This window comes from Labrus bergylta, chromosome 4 (genome assembly GCF_963930695.1).
Source record: "Labrus bergylta chromosome 4, fLabBer1.1, whole genome shotgun sequence".
NCBI lineage: Eukaryota > Metazoa > Chordata > Actinopteri > Labriformes > Labridae > Labrus > Labrus bergylta.
Genome location: NC_089198.1, coordinates 16,084,071 through 16,106,294, shown reverse-complemented (window position 1 = coordinate 16,106,294; position 22,224 = coordinate 16,084,071). Strand labels below are relative to the sequence as shown.

General features: G+C 40.2%; 1 protein-coding gene across 2 annotated transcripts in view; it reads right to left on the bottom strand.

Annotated features, from left to right (window-relative positions):
- Positions 1 to 22,224, bottom strand: part of LOC109996541 (low-density lipoprotein receptor-related protein 8) — an 87,293-nt gene that overhangs the window by 20,714 nt on the left and 44,355 nt on the right. For both annotated transcript variants that reach the window (XM_020650721.3, XM_020650729.3), the window contains exons 4-9: positions 20,919 to 21,047; positions 12,320 to 12,700; positions 9,061 to 9,183; positions 7,357 to 7,479; positions 2,610 to 2,729; positions 1,778 to 1,903 (exon numbers count right to left, since the gene is read on the bottom strand). In XM_020650721.3, the coding sequence (XP_020506377.1) occupies positions 1,778 to 1,903; positions 2,610 to 2,729; positions 7,357 to 7,479; positions 9,061 to 9,183; positions 12,320 to 12,700; positions 20,919 to 21,047 (1,002 nt within the window). The remainder of the gene's footprint in view (positions 1 to 1,777; positions 1,904 to 2,609; positions 2,730 to 7,356; positions 7,480 to 9,060; positions 9,184 to 12,319; positions 12,701 to 20,918; positions 21,048 to 22,224) is intronic.

Below are 22,224 nucleotides of genomic sequence, written 5' to 3'. Positions count from 1 at the left end.
GCACAGAGAAATACACAAGTGCAGACAGAGGCAGGGGGCAGACATAGGGCACACACATATACAGTGTGGATACAAAGTGAGTGCTGAGCTTTGATATCAGCTTGGGCTAATGGAGGAAAATGAAATCACAACATTTGACAGCCACTGAGAGCAAATTAACATATCTCATCGGACACTCTGTTTCCTGCCAATGAAATAATGAACATAAATTAAGTGTAAACATATGAACTAGCCTCTTTGTGCAATCCTCATGATAGAAGTGTCTGGCTTGAGTTGGAGGTCAAACGAAATTAATTGGCCTCCTAGCAGTTCACTTTGTTCTCCACTAGTGTAACAACTCTTTTGAACAAGCCTAACGGAACGGCAGATTAAATTTGTTGTAATTAGCCTCCGCCGTGACTCAGCCAGGTGCCCCTGAAGTGCTGATATACCTCATTATAGGCGTTCAGCATGGTTGAACACATAAGTCTGCCACTCATGAAATCGTCTAATGGGACAGTGCAGATCTGGCCGGGGAGAAACTCAGCGGTCGTCTTGGTGATGCTTGAATATTTTAGCAATTTTGTCAAGCACACGAGCCAGTGCAGAGAGCTGATAAGAGCCTAACAGCAGAAAAGATGTTTGTTATTATGAGATGAGATCTGAGAGGGTTTCACTAATGAGGCGAAGCAACGTCGGAGAGGAAGTCTTGTTATCAACAGAACTACACAACACATTTGAGCAGATTTACAACTGACAATAAAAACAACCAAGCAGTATACTAGATGTATCAGAAAATGACAACATTTTTTGATTTGCTCAATAATGTAAGGACATGGAGCATCATTTTGAGCTTCTCGTAGAATATGTCTCTTGGAGAAAGGCGCCACACGTCATACTGTGCACACTGCACCTACCTGAGGGGGGAAATAACTCCACAGTAGGTGAACAAGTGCCTACACACTAACAAAAAGAATGTTTCACATCAAAATTTAGTTATCAACATATCATATTTCACCTTTATCTATCAAAGAGGATGAAGTGTATTGAAAAGTATTATCGGTATTAGGTCTGACTCAGTACCCGTTCACTTTTCTTTGTTTGTATTAGATTAACACTATGATACTTCCAACTATTTGATGTAACCACCTGGTAACGGAAGGAAGATCTAAATCAGGCTTTACAGAGCTAAGCTTCGAACTCAATCATTTTTCTGGACAATCTTTTTAGTTTCAGTTTCCCAGAGTTTTCCCAGTCTTCTGTCTGATGTATGTCAGGTCTTATGTGGCTTGTACCCAATAATGTCTCCAAAAAGTATAGACTGCTCACAACACTGCTAGTCTCAGTAACGTTGCCAATGGTGGCGATGGCCATATTAGAAATGCTTTTTGGTTAATCTAGAAACAGGCATGGAGGTGGAGATTAGGCAGGCTATAACCTCCTGGCAAACACACCAAAACAGCATCAGAGAAATGGGCTATTGAGACCAAAACCATTTATTGTACCAGGCTGTTAATGTTGATTTCTGCTATAAAACATGTTTTAAAATGGGACCCTAACGCAGATTCTCTGGCTTTTACAGCCAGCCTCAAGTTGTCATGAGATGACCTGCAGTATTGTGACATCCAAATTGGCTTCACTTTTTATCAAAAAGGCTAATTTTTGGCATTTATATTAGATGAGCCATGAGGAAGCTATACAATGCTAATGACGGCGCATTGTTTCCTTTCCAGTGGGTGTGGGACTGAAATGTCTACAACGTCTCAAACACTCATCATTGTTGATCATCGTGTCTCACCTTCGGCCTTGCAGGTCTTAGTCACCGGATCCATCTCATAACCTTCATAGCATTCACATTTAAAATCTCCCTTATAGTTGATGCAGATTTGGCTGCAGGCATTTGGGTTCTCACACTCGTCGATGTCTGCAGAGAGGAGGGGAAAGAGAGAGAGAGGTGATCAATCAAGTACACATCAGACAGAGACAGATTGTGACTAGTTCACCTTCATGAGCTATACCGGATAAGAAAGACAAGCAAATTCTTACAATGCAATATATTCTCAGCGTATCAGCCGTAATGGATGAGTAAATATGCAGATTTATGAGTGTTAGGGCGGAGAAACACACGGCGGGATTGGCATGTAATGGGAAGAAAGAACAAGACAGGGAGACAGGGCGTGTCCCTGTCGACTCCTCTCTTCTGCTTCCTTCAAGCAAATCTATAGTTTTCACTTCGGTGTGTTTGGAAGACATTAGTGTGAAAAGGATGTGGAAGGGCTGTGAAGGACACAGTGTGTGTGTGTGTGTGTGTGTGTGTGTGTGTGTGCGTGCGTGCGTGTGCGTATGTGTGCATGCGTGCTTGTGTGAAATGAAAGAGAGAAAGAGAGAGAGAGAAATATGACTGTGCTAGTTTCCCTGTGGGAGTGATAGGCTGGGCAAGCCAAACAAAGACAGACAGCTAGAGAGCTGAGAGCTGCCCACAGCAATCCACCACACATGCACACACACACACACACACACAAACACACAAACACAGTCACACAGACGCCTTGTAGCATGGTCAGAAGTCAGCCTGTCACTCGATGTCTTTTTTATCTATACATCTGCGTGTCAAAAGTTTCTTTATTTACCACCACAAGTCTTTTTGTCCAGGAGCTGGTAGCCGGTGGGGCACTGGCATTCAAAGCCGATTGGTCGATCCATGCAGACATGTGAGCAGCCGCCGTTGTTGATCATACACTCATTCAAGCCTGGGAGACAAAGAAAAGCAGCAAGTGGTTATGTTCAGCCAATCACAGAAAAGATCAGGCCTTTCAGTCTTTCAAAGGGTTATTTTAAAGGATTAAGAGAAAGGCTGATTTACTGCACTATATAACAACAGCAGTAATATCAGCAGAATAGCATGTGATATTCAATAAAGGTGTATAAAAATGTGTGGTGGATGGGTGCAAAAATGGATTTCAACCTCATAATCTTCATTTTATCTCTGCCCATGTACTCGGGCTCTTTTCCATCTGTCTTGAATCCTTATCAGATGTTCTCGATTGTAATAAAAGGACTAAAAGAGGCACAACATCACACATGGTAAGCCTTTAAAACCCCCAAAAATCAGATCCATGTGCCGGGATATGAAATATGTGTGTGTGTTGGGGGGATTAATGCTGTGAACTGGGATTCTGAGATTTCCCATAAGGATCTATCAGAGGAGCGAGTGAGGACGTCTAAATTCATCAGGCACATTGCTCAAACTGAGGCTGAGAGATGTAAAAGCTTCCGGAGATTGAAAGGAGAGAAGAGGAAAAAAAAAAAAAGAGAACCCAAGATGTAAAAACACAACCACTCTCGTTTGAAAGTAGGTCAAAGCAGCTAACACAAGGTTGGCACACAATGACGACATTAGAGGCAGTTAGATATCCTGTAAATGTGCTGCACATTTTGTTTTTTTTAAGAATCACTTGATAGCAAAACAGACGTAGAAATCAAAGGTTGAGATTTAAGGTTTGGCTTTTTTAATCTCATCAAATTGGTTCAATACATCTGAGAATATTAAAAGCATCATCGAGCCAGCTGTTACATGAAGTCACATTTTAGTATTTGTTTTGATGCCTGGACTGAAGCAGCTTTTCAGCTCACTCTGCATGTTTGGTTCAACAAAAGGAAAAAATAAACTATTGTTTCAAAGAATTATAGAAGGGAGGCCCATTGAGTGAAAGCTTGGATCACCTAAAAGTAATTCTTTCTGAATTTTTATTCAACGGCACACACACTTTGCTTTTTACACACACAATTGAGCACAGACGCACAATGAGAGCTGGAAAGAGCTGATGAAGAGAAGAAATGGATTGAAGTGGAAGAGAACGAGCACTCCTCAATACGAGAGTGTTTGATTCTGTCAACAACATCATAACTAGTGTAGTGTTACACATTTGTCAATAGACAGTGAGCTTTATTTGGTCAGTCACTGAGAGAAGAGCTACTGTACAGTATGTGTGAGATAGTCAACGGTCGGCCTGAAGCAAAGGAGAGCAACAGCAACTCCCAGACTGTATTTATACAAACTAACTAAACAAATAATCCCATTTGATATCATCACTGTATTGTTTTTATTTTCTCACCACAAAACTCTGTAACAGTTCCCTTTGAGGATAATTACCTGAGCCCCTTTAGTGTTCTGTGAACATAAGTAAAAGGGTAAAGGCTGACACTTTCAATGTTTCACTTCCTAACAGGTTTACTTGCTTCTTCCTATGGAAGTAAATATCTGTTTATTGGCTTTAAAAAAAAAAAGACAGAAAGTTAACTTCACAAACTGCTGGAGTTTTTGTTTTTGTTTGTTTTTCTAACAATACCTTGTCTTCCTGTTGGACCTCTCCCTGGGAAAATGTGTCTTTCCTTTGATCACTTTATGTGGAGTATTTTTTGACTAATACACTGTAAATAGTAGAACAAAATTCTACTTTATTTCTTTTTAGCAGCCTCAAGGCCACTAGGAAACAAGGAAGCTACTACCCCTTACTGTACATCACAACATGTCCAAATTTAAGAATATACTGTAGGTGTTAATTGGTGTCTTTAGAGACGATGAAAAGAGACATTTATTGACTTAAGCAGTTTCCCCATGTTTTGAGTGTTTGTGCTAAGCTAAGCTGACCGAATGCAGACTTCAGCTATTGTCCAGAAATCAGATTTAGGATTGAAAGTCTGGCTACTGAAAAAAAGACATCGAGAGAACTTTCAAAAAGTTATTTTTAATAATTGTATAAAAGCTAAAAAATGACTATGGAGGCAACTAAATGTGTGCAGTACTTGAGTTCAAGACCCATTTTCATGTGTATCGTAACATACCACACCCCATAGCATTGCATCTGATTGTCCCTCATCATATTAGGTTGTATTGTGCATTTGGTTTCACATTATATAGTAACTTGTGTTAGGTTATTATATCACATCATAGTATTGCATCTTATTGCCCATGTATTGAAACCTCTTACAGTTTCAGACTGAAGCTTTCCTCATTCCATGAAGTGTCATTTAGAGTCTTTTCAGTGTTACACACGACACAGGAGGATCTCTGAAACGAGGCCCTGTGAATACTTTATATCTCAAAAATTAAAGTTAAAAGATGCTAAAGCAGATTCTCATTGTGTGGTCTTTGTGTTCTGCAATAAGACACAAAACAGACACAACTACTCAGACTTCAGGGATGTAGAATGACCTGTTCACATTTTCTCTGGAGCTTTGAGAAATGTTTTTGTTTTTTTTGCAAAGCTACACAAAATGATTCTCTAACTACTGAAACAAAAATAAAGAAAAGATAAAGTTGACTCTCCAAAGATCGAGTGAAGGTTACTTTTGTTGGAGAATGTTCTTTGCTTTGTAAAAGTGCTAGCAGACTTTGGGCACTACATTAAATTCCCATCTCTAATTCAGCTGGACGGCTGACAGCAATCTGCCACTCACAGTCGCTCCTGCTCACTCCCTTCATGTCAGCTCAGAATTAACTGCAGACCGAGATGAAGCTGTATTTGACATCTCACTCCTTCCTTGTTTCTCTGAGAGGGTGGGCAACAAAGATGCCCCAGGAGAGGCCGTGTGTGACAGCTTTTTTCCCCAGTCCCCTTTCAAGGACAGCCATGATTTGGAGGTCACTCCCTTCTCTCCCCCGGGCAAACAAACATGGCGTCTCTCCTTCTCTGCTCCACCTCTATCCCTCTTTCTCTCTCTCTCTCTCTCTCACCATGGTAGGTTGTTATGTACAACCTATTTTCAGCCTGTGCAAGTGAAAAGTGATGGTGCAGTCAGAGTTAAGAAATGAATGGTGTGCCAAGTAATGAGGTAATATGCCATTATTTCTAATGAGATTGGAAACATTGGTTTGCACACACACACACACACACACACACACACACACACACAGTGGCATTGTTTTTATTTCCCCCTAATGTAAGGCTGATGCAGCAAACGCAATCACATGGAACATCTAGGTATAAATGTTTTTCACCGCAGCAAGCAGCGTTACTGTGTCTGTAGTTTTTTCTCTGTGTGTTTTGGCCGAGGGAACATCTTGCGAGTAAACGGTTGAGCGAGCAGAGCGATGAGCGAGGTGTGTGTGGACACGCTTTTAATGAGCTGTGAACAAGACCTGAGTTGAAGGAGAGTGGGGAGGAGATACAAGGAGATAGAGGGACATTTCACTCTTGAAAACCTGTTTTTGGTGCAATGTCTTTTTCCTGTTAGGTCTACTGAAGATCAAGTTTATGCTGCTTGAATAAGACAGCAATTTCATGTACTTTTGATTATTAAAATAGGCGAAGAGATAAACACATACTGTATGCGGAGAGATTATCACAGAGCAGAAGAAGAAGAAGCCCTTTTCTACTATTTGATGGTAATTAGTACGTGCAGGCTCATGTTCCGATCAACAGAGGCTGCTGCTGTTTTAAGTGCGCCTCCAAAGTCTTTGAAATGCAAGGTAATAGAAGAGAGGTAGTCACATTTTGTTATAGCAAACACGATTACGCTGCTACATTAACTGCTTGAATCCATTTACAATAGATGTGTACATGTTCCCCTCACTGCACAGGGCAGAGGCAAAGCTCTGCTGACACAGTATCCTCGTCTCTTACTCAGGGGACATGATGGAAAAGCTTTTATGTGTAAACAAACCAGTTGAGGGCAATAAATAAACTTAATTTAAAGCGAGTTTGTCAACAGCTGATGAGTGAGAGGAATCGATATCTTCATGATACTCGAGGCCATGTCACTTTACTTCTGTGATATCAGACCTTTAGGGTCATAGTGTTGTGATAGCAGTCACCACTATCTATCACTGTTTTTTTAATAAAAGAGTCCGTCCTAAGGGGAGACTTTCTTCATCACATAATTTTTATGTAACAAGTTTTCAGACTTTTCCTTTCGTGTTATTTTTTATTACAAGTTAATGCTTTCCTAGAAGGACAAAGACATTAGACAGACGGAAGGGGTGTCATTGTCCACATCTCTATTCACGGGTTCTGCAGTTAAATGCAATCTCAGTGGGAGGTGATTTTTGGTGGTTGGAAGTGTTCTGGTTTCCGCTGTAGTCAGAGAAGTAGCTTCCACTACTGATGTCTCAGTGGGCTAAGCTAAGGCTGTATACAGGAAACAAGTTCAAGTGGAGAAGAAAAGGGAGGAAAGCATCGTCGATAATTCACCCCCAGGACCAATTTGCCATCATCTTTCAATACTTTACATTGTTCTCAATAAACAGACATCTTCATGAAAGTGCAGTCTGCTCTGCGACATCATCTCTCAACTCCTATTCTCTCATCTGAATCTGCTCGGTGGACAGTAAACAATGTCAACACTGTGTTTTTTTTTTTTTAAAACTCTTCTTACCGCACTCTTTCTTCGGCTCGTCTGATCGGTCCTTGCAGTCCTTCATAGAGTCACACACTTTAGAGCTGTCAATACACTCGCCATTCTTACACAGAAACTTCAGGGGTCCCTCACATTTGGTGGCTGCAACAAACAAGCAGAAGATGAATCAGCGTCCACTCTTTGATCGCCTGGAACATTTATTGGCCTAAGAAGCATCAAAAAACAGTGTGAAAGCCTCCTGTGGTTCAGCAAATTATTGAAGGCTTGCATGAAACAAGTGATAGTAAACTCAGATATGCATATTTCCCCACATTAAAACCCTGGTGTAATAGAAACTTTAAATTGGTCCAGTTTCACAGTGATTAGGCTTAATTTCCCTGCGAAGTAATTTGCAGTACGCTGGAAAAATATGTATCACAGGCAGATGAGAGGAACGTGTAATGAGTTGATACAAAAGCACAGCAGCACTGAACATGATCCAGTAATAAAAAAATTACAGCAATTAATTTTATGATGGTTAATATCCAGAGACATCACACACTACTTATTTACACAAAATCAATCAATCACAACCCATATAGATTTACAAGAATGAAACCATAGATTTGATGCTCTTTAAGGTCAGAAGTTCTGCATTCAATGTATTTAAGTTCTATAATGAGTTCAATCCTGCTATTTATTGGCTTTCTTTCTAAATTAGATGTTGTTAGTGGCACTGTCTACCTCTCACATACAGATGTAATATTAATGATTATGCCTTTGGTATCCACAAAAGGCGGCTCAGTGTTTGTTAGCCTTACTTTAGCTCATTGATAGCAGGATGCTAAATGTTCATTTTCTTTACCAGAGCTTTAAGTTGCTGCTAATGTTAATTAAAAGATTTTTCCACTTTCTTATGCAAAAGACAATAAGGCACTTCATGAAGCTGCTAGGAAATGTAATGCAATGGTCACACCAGCTAACACAACAACACAAAATACATTTATATACAAAATGATAAAACATTTTCTACATTTTTTTGACAGAAATTGAGTTTTGACAAGCAGCCCAGAGAGCTGTTAGATGAAGAGTAATTGGCAACCTGTTGCTATAGAAACATCTGTTAAGTAATATCTGGATATATGCATTAAATCAGATTGTGCTAAAATTATATTTCTGATTGACTTTCTTCAAATAACAGCCTGAAGCTGTTCGCTGCACCGCTGAGAAATACACCAGTTGTTTCTCTTTTCTTTCTCTGACAAAGAAGCTTCTCGTGAAACACCCGTCACCACAGGTGTCTTCATATCAACCACAACTTAAATCCTTAGAATCCAAACAGTAAAGCGCTGTATATTTTATTATTCATCAAGTTTTCATTGTTTTGAACAATCTTAAATTAGACTCTAACTCAGGCAACAAGCTGGCAAAACATTTTAAAGCAGGAATGTAGGAATGAAATATCAGAAACGCTACATTCTTAAAGTCCCTGTGTACTACTTCAAATTCACCTGGGAGGTTGAGTTACACCATACGTTACGGATCACTGAGGTTCCATAGCTAAAACAATGACCTTGATTTAAAATGTTTCACAAATCAAGTATAAGTAGCAGCAAAAAACAAAAACAAATTAAAAGACAGATTCAAACAGACATTTGCATGAAAGAAGGCTACAGGTGAACAGGCAGTGAGGGGAACAGGTTCAGGCAGCTTCACATGCACACAGACGACAGATGGACCCACCGTTCACACAGCCAGATTCATCGCTGTGGTCAGGACAGTCGTGGACCTTGTTACACTGTTTGGTGCCGTGGATGCAGGAACCATCGCCGCACTGGAACTCATCTGGACGACACGTCAACAGGGCTGCAACACACACACACACACACACACACACACACACACATAGACTTGTAAACACATGTGATATTGGACATGTAAATCCCCTTTAATCCCTTCAAAAGGAACACAGCATCCCAGGGTCAAAACCAACACAAGACCTTGTGTTGCATTACACTTCATCAGTTTTTCACAAGTTTCTTTACTTTGACTACCTAATAAGACATGCTGCTCTAAGGCTCGTATAATGAAAATCCTTGACATGAAATGACATACAGTAGTGCTTTTCACAGATTTTGTAAGATGCTGTGTGGGACAGAGACAGTCAACCTGAGGGCATGTGATGAATGATTTTCAATATAGTAATGCAAAGATGGAGGCGGCAAGAAGCAACGGCAAATTTCATTAATATCCCAAGAACAGACACGCTTTTCATCAACGGAGCCCACTGTGCTCGTATAACTCTTCTCTAAACCACACTGAAAAGCAATATATATGACTGAGGGCGATATGATTTAGTGTTATCACAAGATGAGCTGGGTCGGGTGGGGGGTGATAGATGTAAAACACATAGAGAACACGCTATACAGTGTTCATATATTTATGTATTCATTGCATATTCATAAAAACAGACAAAAAGCCATGTCTTTAATATATAGCTGAATCATGATGACATTGTCTTTAATTTCTTGGGGATACAAAATCTTTTCAATTTGTGGTCCCTAGGTCCCATCCGACCTCTCAACATTTTTTTATCTGGTCATTTTCACACTCAGTTGTTAGAGTTGGTCGTCTCTCAACCGGAAGGTTGGGGGTTTGATCCCCAGCTCTTCAGCCACATGTCCGATGTGTCCTTGGGCAAGACACTTAACCCCAAGTTGCTCTCGCTGCTTCGTCAGCGGGGTTTCACTATGTATGAATCGGAATTGAATTCGTTACTTCTGATGGTCACTTTGCATCGCAACCTCTGACATCAGTGTGTGAATGGGTAGGTGTGACATGCGGTGTAAAAAGCGCTTTGACTAGATAGAAGACTAGAAAAGTCAATTTACCATTTACCTTAAATAATTAATCAAGGTTTTAATTTTACTGACTGTTGTGTGACTTTTCAGAATTTAGGAGTGAAACTGCCAAAAAATGAAGTGTAATATATTTTTTTAAAGTTTTTACAGTAGCTGGTTATGAAACAGACTTAAATCAATACTGATGCTTCTTTGTGAGCTACAAAGGGAGACAGGACTGATTTTTCCTCAAGTCATTTTTTGAACCGTTGTAACCATTTAGACTCCTCGCTTTCAGAGAACAGGAGATGTGAATGCACGGCCTCTACGCACTTGATTTTTACATTAGAGTATGTGAATATAGTAAAGGAAGAGACTGTGGCAACTTGAAGTCAAGCATCCTCGTCTCTCTTAACCCAGGGATCCCGTTGTGTAAAAAAAACATCACTCTCTTGTAAGTGCTGCTTATATGACACCACAGAGAGCAAGAATTGGTTTGATGTGTGCAGCACACATCTTGATAATGAATAGAGGGACTATCTGGGCTTCACACTCGGGCTTAGTGAGACATGAGCTCCAGGGCTCGCCCATCCATGACCAGCTAATAGGAAAACCTGTTTTATCTCAAGGCCCCATCTTCACACAGTGTTTATCAACACAAACACATTCTTCAGCAGACACATTAAGAGGAAAAAAACAAACCCTACACCAGCTCCCAGCAGAGAAGACAATGTGCTAAATGACAAAGTAACACCTCAATGGTGGAAGGAAATGTTATTTGTTTGTGATTTATTTCTTCTCTTCAGTACTCGAGACATCGAAACATGCAGTTCACACAAACACAATGTAATAGTAAAGCTGACCTTCCTTCTAATTACTTCTGAATGTGTTGGAATTTGATTAATTCTGAAGATATCTTTAAACAAGCAGTGTGAAATAAATCATTCTAAAATCTCTACAGGGTTCTTATATCTATGTGGTCGAATGAAGAAAAATTAAATATTTCTAAAAAAACAGGAAACCACACTTCTTAAAATGATCCACTATCTGTAACATCACACTCTTAATAAATTGTCAGTTTGCTCTCTCTGAAGCGTTGGTTAAAGGACTTTAGTGTGATTTAGCATTCTGTATAAAATGTAACTGCCGTTACATCTGTGTTGACAAAACTAATCACACTTTCTTTTCCAACATCACAGAAGTCAAATTCTCTCTAAAGATTTGTTTTTCAGATCCAAACCTAAACTGTATAGAAGAAGTGGAAGAAGCCACCAAGACGTCATGCATGGGTGTGAGGGCTTTTGGAAGGCTGGGAGCCTGTTGCCATCTTGGTTGTTTGGATCCAGGAGTGACTACATTTGGACGTCAGGGTTAATACACATTACGGTTACATCTCTATCCTTGAAAGCCACCCTTGGTTGTGGCTTGTCAATCAGGTGTAGACCCGCCCAAAATCATGCCTTTCTTTATTGTCTATTTTACAATTGGGATTTAAGTTACAACATGAACTTCCTGCTGTATTGGAGAAGATTCTAAACCAACGACTGAGATTATACGCTCGTTCAGATTGGTTTAATGAGGTAACAAATCAAGAGAGGAGTTGGGTCATTTTCTCATCTAGTTTCATACATTGGAATCCTTTTTACTACTAGTTGCCCATTAGAAAGATTGCAGACATGAGTAACTCTTCACTGCCTTCTCTTCTGAATCCACGAGTACGTCTACTTCTTATATAAGGTCTCTATACAGCCTATGGATGTGGATAGCAACTCATTTTCTCATGAAGTGCATTGAGGCAAACTCAAAAACAACATTAGCAGTATAGATGCCTGCTTTTTAAGTTAACGTTCCCATTATACTACATGCTCGAAAAACCTGCTCAGCACTGTATGTACATAAGCTTGTAAATGAGACGCAGCTCCTTCAGAGATCCATGGTTACATATGTATTATTCTCTGTTGTACTGACACTATCCTTCAACTCAGCTTCAGACAGAGCTGTGTTACCCTGCAACAATATAATCTGAAAAGACAGCTTTAACAGTGAATAGAAAGACTGCCCTGATAAGATAAAAGAACGTCAAGGCCTTGCAAGATAGAAAGAAAGAGAGAGAGGGAGCGGTTGCAGAGATGCAAAGAAATGAGACAGAAAGAGCAACTTACGGCAGTCAGATTCATCAGATTTGTCCTTGCAGTCCGGATCCCCGTCACACTTCCACGTCAACCGCACACACTCCCCGTTTGCACAGCGAAACTCCCCATCAGTGCAGTTTGCCCGGCGGTACGGGACCCCGTCCCCACCGCAGCGTTCAGGCCCCTCATCAGAGCTGTCGGAACAATCGGGATCTCCATCGCAGCTCCACATGAGTGGCACACACTCAGAAGTGTTACAGCGGAGGTGGTTGGGCCCGCAGGTAAGAGGGGAAGTACATTTGAGCTCGTCACTGCCGTCTCCGCAGTCGTCGTCTCCGTCGCACACGAAGACCTGAGCCAAGCACTTGCGGTTGGCACACATGAACTCACCGGTCGGGCAGGCTTTGGCATCTAGGAGTAAAGTAGAAAAGAAGAAAAATCTATGTGAAATTTGAGGATCAGGTGAGGGCCTTTCTGTAAAAACACTGAAGCAGAGGATTCATTTTAATGTACAGATTGGTCATCTTCTGACAACTTGGTAAATTGCTGAAAAATAAAATGTAATGAATAAGTCTAAAGGCTTTAAAATGAACCTTAACGTAACAGGCAATTTCACAGTTACACACCGAAAAAAATGCCTCCCAGTGTTTAAGTTTTTGCTGTATGTGCATTTAATCAAAGATGAAGCTTCAACACTGGCTGCAGCTGTAGGTAACTTTATAATAGAAAAAGTATGAGCAGAGGCGAGAAACTTCTTGGCTTAAATTAGCTTCAAATATGAGGGCCCACACGGTGAGGGTGATAGAGTTTCTCATGAGGGCTGAAAGTCAATATTGGTCTTTAAAGTGGGGTAGGGATGGAAAGAGAGCCGGACAGGGGGAGAGGGGATGATGGTGATTTTCAACAAAGGCTGGTGAGAGGTTTTCCCTCCTGTAGCGTGAGCGATAAAAGAGCTCCCACTTCCATCAGCTGCTCCTTCTCCACTCTGTGAAGGATCGGTGTAATAGTATTTCCTTCACTCTCAGAAGATATCTGTCTGTAGAGAGTGTTTGTTTTGCTTGTCTTCTCTCTGGCTTATTTTTGTTTTCTATAGTGAAGGAGGTATTCTGTATTGTATGAATAAATGCCTACATGCTAGTGCTCAAACTAATTTAAAGTCTGTGTCAAGCTAAATCAGAAATTGGTCTCTTAACATATAAATATATATATTTGGGAAAAAGTTGCTATAATCATGAAAAGACTGAGAACTATGGTTGAATGATAGATTAAGACCTTTAGAAAGTTTGTCTTCTCTTTAGTTGGGGCCTAATGGGGGGGGGGGGGGGGGGGGGGTTCAATGACACATGGGGGTTCCTTAAGCATAATCCATCTCCCCTTGTAAAGAATAATGACTGAGCACTTTAGCATCTTCCGTTCTTCTACTTGATAAGACTTACTTCAAGTTTCAAAATCACAATCTGCAGTGTAGCTAGCTATGCCTTCATTCTGCATGTGCGTCTTCCCTGGAGGCCAGAGTTAGATGAATCTGAATAGCAGGTTTTGACTGGGGAGAGGGTGCATCTTTCCTGTATGTGGCCGTGGTTTAGTCACATTCAACAGACATGCCCACAGCATCCCTGAGCAGACATTACTGCTTCATAATTCATCATTTTGAAACTTTATTCTCAGGGATTTGTGTACATTGCTGAAATTTGCCCTGTTGGTTAACAACACAGTATTCTGCCGTGTCACAAACTTAGAATACATATTTTTGTATTGTTTTACACACTCTCTAAAGTTTAAAGGCCACCAAGTAAAGACCTGAAGCACATATGCACTTATATAAGATTTATCTGACTTTACCTCCCAAAGACAAAAAGAGAAAGAACAATGAACCAGCAGCACTAAAGTACATTCAAGACATAAGGAAAAAAATAAAAACTCAAACTACTTCAAATCTACAAACAATCAAAGTGTCACTCTGCTATTATGGTTCATTTGAACTCATCAATGAATGCCCTCATTTACACTTCTAATATCTGTGTTTTTTAATCTGCAAAGGGACCATGAACAATATTTAATGAACATGTAACCATTGGCACCTTTACCACTGATCACACTTGTAAAAAATAAGTGTGATAAAAAAATGATACGAAAATATTTAAAAGCTGAAAGTACCAAAAAATGGAGTCAATTATTAAATCAGAGGCTCTCTTTATGCGAGAATTCAATTGCATTTTCTGTTGTTATCAAATCAATGAATTAGTGTCGAGGACGACTGAAGGTACAACAGATTTGCAGGTTTCTGACGTGGTTAACGTGAGCGGGTCCAAATGAATGATTTTAAAAGAGTCCGACAATAGCATGAGTCTTTGAAGTGGTTATTTTTTGGTTGTCGCAACACAATCCAAGGCAAAATACAGTATTTATGAACTTGTTTCATAAAGTCAGAATCTGTTCCTAACCAAATATGTGTGAAAGCAGATTTACTTTGTCCCTCACTACTTGGAAATGTGTTTACTTCAGAAGTAAAACTTTGTCCTGATGTCTCCTTTTTTCACACGCCAACCTAGAGGTTTATGTAAATCCCTTTCTCATTCTTTCTCCACCTCTTCCCAGCTTTCTCTGTCTATAATGTCTGGCCAAAAGCACTCAGGCTGTGAACGGAGTCAGGGCTCCCACTGTGAGCTTGTGGGAGCACTGAGGCCAACACAGGGAGAGGCAGAATCTGATATCTACACACAAACGGCAGGGAGGTCCAGCTTCACACCGATGCCTTTGGCTCTTCAGAGAAATGAGGATTCTTCTGTAAAAACAAATGCTTTTATTCTTCCATTGCAAGCACAAAACTAACACAAGCGATGTTTTCTTTCATCACTAATCGACTTGGGTATGTTCTTTATGTAAGGCTTCTGAGCTTCACTGAAAATATTTGACTCAGTGTATTGTGTGGTATTGTCGTTTGTTTCTTGTATTGCTTCTTTGTGTGTAAAAGTTTGTTATCCCCCTACAAAACTGTAAAATGTAGCAATATACATGTTTCTTTTAAAAAGGGGCATTTTAATTAACCTGCCTTTTTATTTATGTTCCCAACTGACTCCTAAACCTCTCAGCAGCTGCATCCTTAGGTCACAAGGAAACATGTTAATCGCTCTCTTTGGTAAAAGTGCTTTGAGCATTTTTCTCCAAAAGGGTCGCCTTAAACGGGATTGTTTTATTAGTTGGGAAGATTACGAAACAGGATACAGGATCATTTGACCAGTTAATGCACATATCTACTGTTAGTCATTTATTTGTGTTAATTCTGTTTGTTATAGTCTGTTAGTTATTCTTTTATGTTGTATTTTCTCTTTTGTTAAAAAAAAGATTTTGTTTAAATAAAGGTTGAAAAGAAATAAAGTAAATTGTCAACTGAATAAACTAATTTAAAATGTTGAAAGTATAAACCAAAGGCATCAATGCGAGTAGCTGCTGTTTAGTGCTTGTACAATGAAAGCAAACAAAAAGTAAAATCATAGGTTGGAATAAACGAAGCCTTCCACCGTGCTGCAGAGTTTAACTGGGGGAGCAAACAGTGGACGCAAGATAGTGTCCTAATTAATATCTTATGTAGTTACACCATATGTAAACATCCGTGTGTAATAAATTCACTGGTACATACATGACTAACACAGCAGCACACTGGGAGAGCAGCTGAAATGAGAAACCATTCAAAGAGTTTCTATTCATTAAAAGTAAACAAGCTCCATCTGATTTAGATATGTTCTCCTGTCCTTGTTATGTCTCTACCCTCATTCCATACTAATCTGCCCCTAAATAATTAAGGATATTCAATAGACATGTTCATTTTGACACATGGGGCATGCTATTAGTAAAGTACATGAGTGGCCTGGTTACATTGGAGAGGGACTTTGTTCTCCTTTGGGTGGCTCTGGGTAAGTGAATTTTAGACTTCTGAGTAATTTTGAGCACATAGTTTGCCTGCGTACAATGATGTACTAGTCAGTGTGCTTTAAATGATAAATAACCTGCAAAAGGCTCCAGCATTTTACTCAGTTTGTTGAGTACATTTTTTTCTATTCTGTGTTTTTTATATAAAGATTTGTTTTTAGCAGATTAAAACACCACACAGTATGCATCCATGTGTTTACAGTATGTACGATATATCTTATGCATGAACACATATATGAAGGGCTGTATTTTTAATTATTCTACACAACCTTTTATGTTTTACATCTGGCAGTACACAATGCTCAAATCAAAGGGTTTTAACCATGCTAGCTTCTTGGCCATCTCAGTCTGTTGCTCCACATATGTGAAGTTGTCAATGGTATGTGCTGCTCTATTTACATGTCGATTGCTGTTTGTTTGTTTTGTTTTCCAGATAAATTTCTTGCCATTACTACTGTAGAGGAAGCTGAATGTGCGCAGCATCAGAGTCCAAGAAAAATGTACGTATGGGGACAATAAAGTGTATCATATGGTATGGTATCGTGTGTTATGGTATGGTATGGTATGGCATGTTATGGTATGTTACGGTATCATGTGTTATGGTATGGTATGGTATGGCATGTTATGGTATGTTACGGTATCGTGTGTTATGGTATGGTATGGTATGGCATGGCATGGTATGGAAGTAGTGAGCAAGTAAATAAAGTCTATCTTTATGGCACCTTTTAAGAGCAAACATGATCTGAGAAAAAATGTAAACTTCCAGGTTGTGTGCAAGCATGAATAAGAAGCACATTTATTACAAAGCTTCCTCTGAGCACATCAGTCAATGTCAATGCAGCTAAACGTCCCCCAGCTTTCCCTTACATATTCATAGATTTAAACTGAAAGGACAGTTGAGACCTGTCTACTCGCAGAGCTACAGTCCATTGCAGTCGCTGCAGCAAGGTCACTGGAACACACGCACGCAAAGACAAATCTGGGGAGGTAGAAACACACGCAAACACACACACACACTGCCTGCCTGCCAGTTGAGACGGGTCATGGTACCTCACAGGGGAAATAGCTCGACTGCTGACCTTTCCTGTAATGCCACACACACAATTACAGCGAAAACTGGGCTGTAATAGAGAGGAAACATGTCATCCATCTACAGTAAAGACCATAGAAGATAATAGAGGATAAGATGGGAGTGTTTTAACCTCTGCTCTCAAATCATTAGTGACTGATAGGCCAACTGAGGGCAAAGGAGAAAGGTATGAACGCTGAGATAAAACAAAAAGCCTCCATGTTTAGCTTAATTACAAACCTGTCTCAAATCCGATTAGCAGAACGTTCCTGTGTGCATTTTCATCTTGGGGGGGAAACCATATCTGCCAGTTAGGTTTCACTACAGGGACAGGAGAAGAGATGTAAGAGGTAAAGGAAGCTGTCGAATACATCTCCACATCTCTGAGTTAAATCTTCTTGTGGAGCCACTAGAACTGATTCTTAATGTAATGATGACCTGGGAAAGCTTCCTCTGGTGGAGCTACATCTACTTGATACATAATTCAAACTGTGGATGACTCAATTAGCAGGATGTCTCTGCAGGATTTACTTTTAAGGTCTGCAGCTTGCTCTGCAGTCTGTAAATTTCTACTAATAGCAGAGCACGCTGGGGCCAACTGGGTGCGTTAAGCTCTGTCAGTTTTGAGGGATGCGACCCCTCTACCCACATTTGGGTAAATACAAGTGAGAGTGGGAAGTCGATTTGAAGCTTTTGCTTATTGTACGGAGGATTAAGCTTGGGAATCCTCTCACAAATTCAAGTGGGATAGGAACGGGAAAGGGGTTCAGGGTGCTTCACAACCACAACAATCAGTTTGCTGCATTTCAATTAAAAAGCTTGTTGGTTAAGTCCAGAATAGTGAGGATAGATTTGTTTAGTTTTTACAAGTTTAATGCTTAATCAGACAAAAGTACGCATTTTGATTGTGTGTCATATAAGGATTCAATATCCAACTGCTTTATAGAAGATCACGTGAAAAAGGGGAAGTGAAAGTTGAGTCTGACTATAGGGACAAAATTGGAAAAACGGCCATGTATGTAGGATTTATTTTGCATCGGACATGTATCCCAGAACTCCTCATAAGAGCTTTTCATCACTCACTTTGCACACTGCATGTCTATCTGTGCTTTAGTATTTGAATATCTGCACCCGCAGTTTGTTTGATGCAACATTAACCGAGGTGTGCAGCTAAACCGTAAACTCCAACCGTAAACTTGGCTGAGGGAGGAAAACTCAATTACATACATACAATGTTCATAAATTAGCTTTATTCTCGATTCGCTCCGACGGCTGCTGTATCATTATACACTTTTTCACTCATTTATCCTCTCCCTCTAAACCCAAACATACAGCTTAGTTACCGCTTTACTTTGAAGTGAATTCTCCAGCTGCCCCTTAGCCAGCAGCTAGCCCGCTAAGAACAGACACACTGAGACAAACCAATCTGTAATTTCCCCCACTTCTCCCTCACCTCACTCTCTGACTGTGAATGTGAAAGATCTGAAGACTTTGGTGTAAAGTGGTTAAGAGTTGCAGCACGCAGACTTACTGACACAGAAGGCAATTTATCATCTATGCCAGACTGTAATTCTGTGAAATACACTTCTTTAAGGGTTGCATTTATACAGTCTTTCAGTCATTAACCAAGTCTTGGCGTGCAGCACAGGTGTCTTTGCCACCTGCTGCAGTTTTCATTTTCCCACCCAGTAGCCAGGTAGTGTAAAGGTGGCAGGTTCCTATTTTGAGTATGCTTAACATTGACTGTTGGGGGGCCAACCCCGTCCCCCCTATTATAATGGTAGGGGAAACACTGACTATGCACTACACACTGTCAGAATAGGACCCGTAGGGGCGCTGGTGGCGCAGTGGTTAGTGCGCGCCCCCATGTGTGGAGGCTGTAGTCCTCCAAGCGGGCAGCCCAGGTTCAAATCTGACCCGCATGTCATTCCCCACTAGCGGGGGAGCGCCCTGATTTCCTAATCTATCCCCCATTCTAACTCTCCAATAAATGCAGAAAAAAACCTAAAATAAATCTTAAAAAATAAAAAATAAAAATAGGACCCAAATAACAGTAAATGCCCCTAAAAACCCCATTAAGGGGCATGAGACTCCTGGCCTCTGTACACATTTAGAAGTCATCACATCATGTTTTTTCTTAAAAAAAAAACATTTTGGGGAAAATTTAAGAGTATACCCACTTCTTTAGGCACCACTACACGGGCGTGTCTGATTGACTTGCAGTGAGGTCTTTAAAAGCGTCTAGCCCTTGTTGGAAACATCATCTTCCAATCTGGCGTCTGGCCTAATCAGTCTACAGATAAGCTGGCCTGAGCATCACTTAATTAATCTAATTTGTGATCATATCTAACTCTGTGCAGCGCTGGTGTCAGACTCAGCTTTTCCCTCCTGGTCAATGTTCACCTCAAGCCTTTGCCTGGGTGGGCGTTAGACTGCTGCCCGCCCTCATGTCATGACTGAGAGGCTTAGGACTACCGCATCAATACAGACATTAGACTGCAAAAAAGGATTAGCGCAGGCTAGACTGGGTCTCAATGGACAGCCAAGTGAAAAGCCATCTAAGCTAGAAAGGCATTAGACCTAGTCAATGGAATCACTTGCTCTGGCGTGAGTGTGTGGAGCAACTGAGACAGAAAACAATGACAAGCCTCTTGCAGGCTAATCTGGCAAAACATTACCATTTTTCATCATATAAATTCTGACCTTTCAGGTAACCTTTCAAGGAGAAGAGGTATCTCCTTGAAGCCTCAGGTTTATATTTTCATTTTATGCCAAATGTTTTGACTTCCTTGTAGAATAATGAGAGAAAATTATGGGAATTCTTAACAAGAACATGAATTTCTCAGAAAGCAGCCTCTCATTTTGTAGACACCCACACATACAGACAATGTATCAGGCAGCAAATAGCTGAAAAAAGAACAACATAATTTATATAGGATAATAACAAGATGCCATTTTTTTCCCTCCCTCAGAATTTTCCAACACTTGCCATTTTAGACAATCTTCAAAGTCTTGACACCACACTCCCCACAGCTCGGTTGCCTCAATCAATTTTTCTTGACATGAAGAGGAAAGAGAGAGGGAAAGAGGGAGAGAAAAGAAGAAGCCAATTCTTCACAGCGCCTCAGAAGTAGGGCAAGGATAGTCCCTGTGGGGGGTTGGGGGTGGGGGCAGCACACGGTTGAGTTGTTGATTGGCTGAGTATAAAGTGATGTCATTTTTGGAGAAAGGCTAAAGACTCGAGGTTCAAAATGTGATGACAGACACCTAGAAATGTGAACGGAAAGCTGCAGATATGCGATACTCCTCACAAAAAAAAAATCACTCCACTTCAAAAGGGACTCTGTCGTGGAGTACAGCTGGCTTCACACTCAAACCTTATTTCCAATCCTTTTAATTATAAAGAGTATTCCCTGCTGTGCCTTTAATGTCTCAGCTGCAGGATGATAAGTGAGATCAGAATGGAGGAAACCTCTCACAATTCAAAAAGGGAGAAATAAGAGTTCTTATTATATTGACTGTGAGCTCGTAAGGTCGATTTTCACAAATGTCATATCTACTTATAAAATACCCAGCAAAAAATGCGATTATTGTAATAACTTGTTTGTGTTTCTGTCATGGCAGACTCACCAGACGCACAATCCTCCTCGTCCGCTCCGTTCTCACAATCTTTCTCCCCGTCACATCTCCATGACAGCGAGACACACTTGTTGGTGGCTCCCCCACAGTCAAATTTCTCCGGAGGACATGTCTGTTTGCCTGTAGGCAGAGATGAAAGAGATAGGGAGATTACTGCAGAGGTTTTTATGGGTCCCATAAAGGCGCCAACAAAAACAACGACAAGCCACCGCTGGACTCGATTTTTATCACCCCCATGATGCAGTTTAAAACTCATCCAAAACTCCACCGACTTTGGCCAATTGATTTTACTGTCTGGGCTGCTTCTACAGAGACGTGCAGAAAGACCATGAAATACAGCAAATGTACAGTTGGCAGTAAAGCAAAAGAACAACCCGGTCCCCCTCCTCCTTCTTTTGCCAATCTGCTCTGGTTGGCACAAGGTTGGTTTGATCCAGATTACACTGCGTTTAATATGAAGCATGTTGTTAATTATATATATTTGCGCCATGAGTCCCTTGAACTGATTAAAGAGTCAGCATACAGGGGGAATATCATTTATCATTGTCTCCTTTTGAAATTCTATATATTAAAAAAATTGTCACATGTACCCCCCACTGTCCTGTCCGATGAAACCAAGAATCACTTCAACAGCACAACCTTTCATGTTTTAAATTTGTATACTTGCATACTATATTGGTACTAAATTGGAAGCTATTGATTATATAATTTAAGGCTATAAAAAAAATAAACAAATTGCCTCACCAATTCGTTCACTGAATTGTTCCTTGATGTTAACTCTTTCATATATCTATGCCTTTCTTGAAGCCAACTATTTCAGTAATTTCTTGCTTCAGTTCTCTATTCCAACAATTTATTCAACACTGAAAAGTTAAATATTTAAAGGATTTATCTAGAGTTTTAGGCTTAACTATTTGACCATTCAAACATTACTTTATACAAACTGTTTTGGCAACTTATTCATTTCCTACACACAAAACATGTAGGGCTAATACTTAACATTAGCTTTGAGCTGACAATTTCAACCATTAATCAGATGCTTTAAACATGAAATTTCAACCTTTTATCCATTGCTCTCAGCTAACCATTTTGACCACCGCTAACTTTTCAAACTGTTTTTCCAAATGCTTCGAGCTAAACATTTCTACCATGTTGTTGTCACTTTTAACTTGTACTTTTTAACAATTCAGCAATTGTTTTAGCTACCTTTTCTACAATTTATCTGTTACATTATGCTAACTATAAAAACCTTCATCGGTTATCTTTAAGCTAACTGTTACAAACTTTCATCCATTGC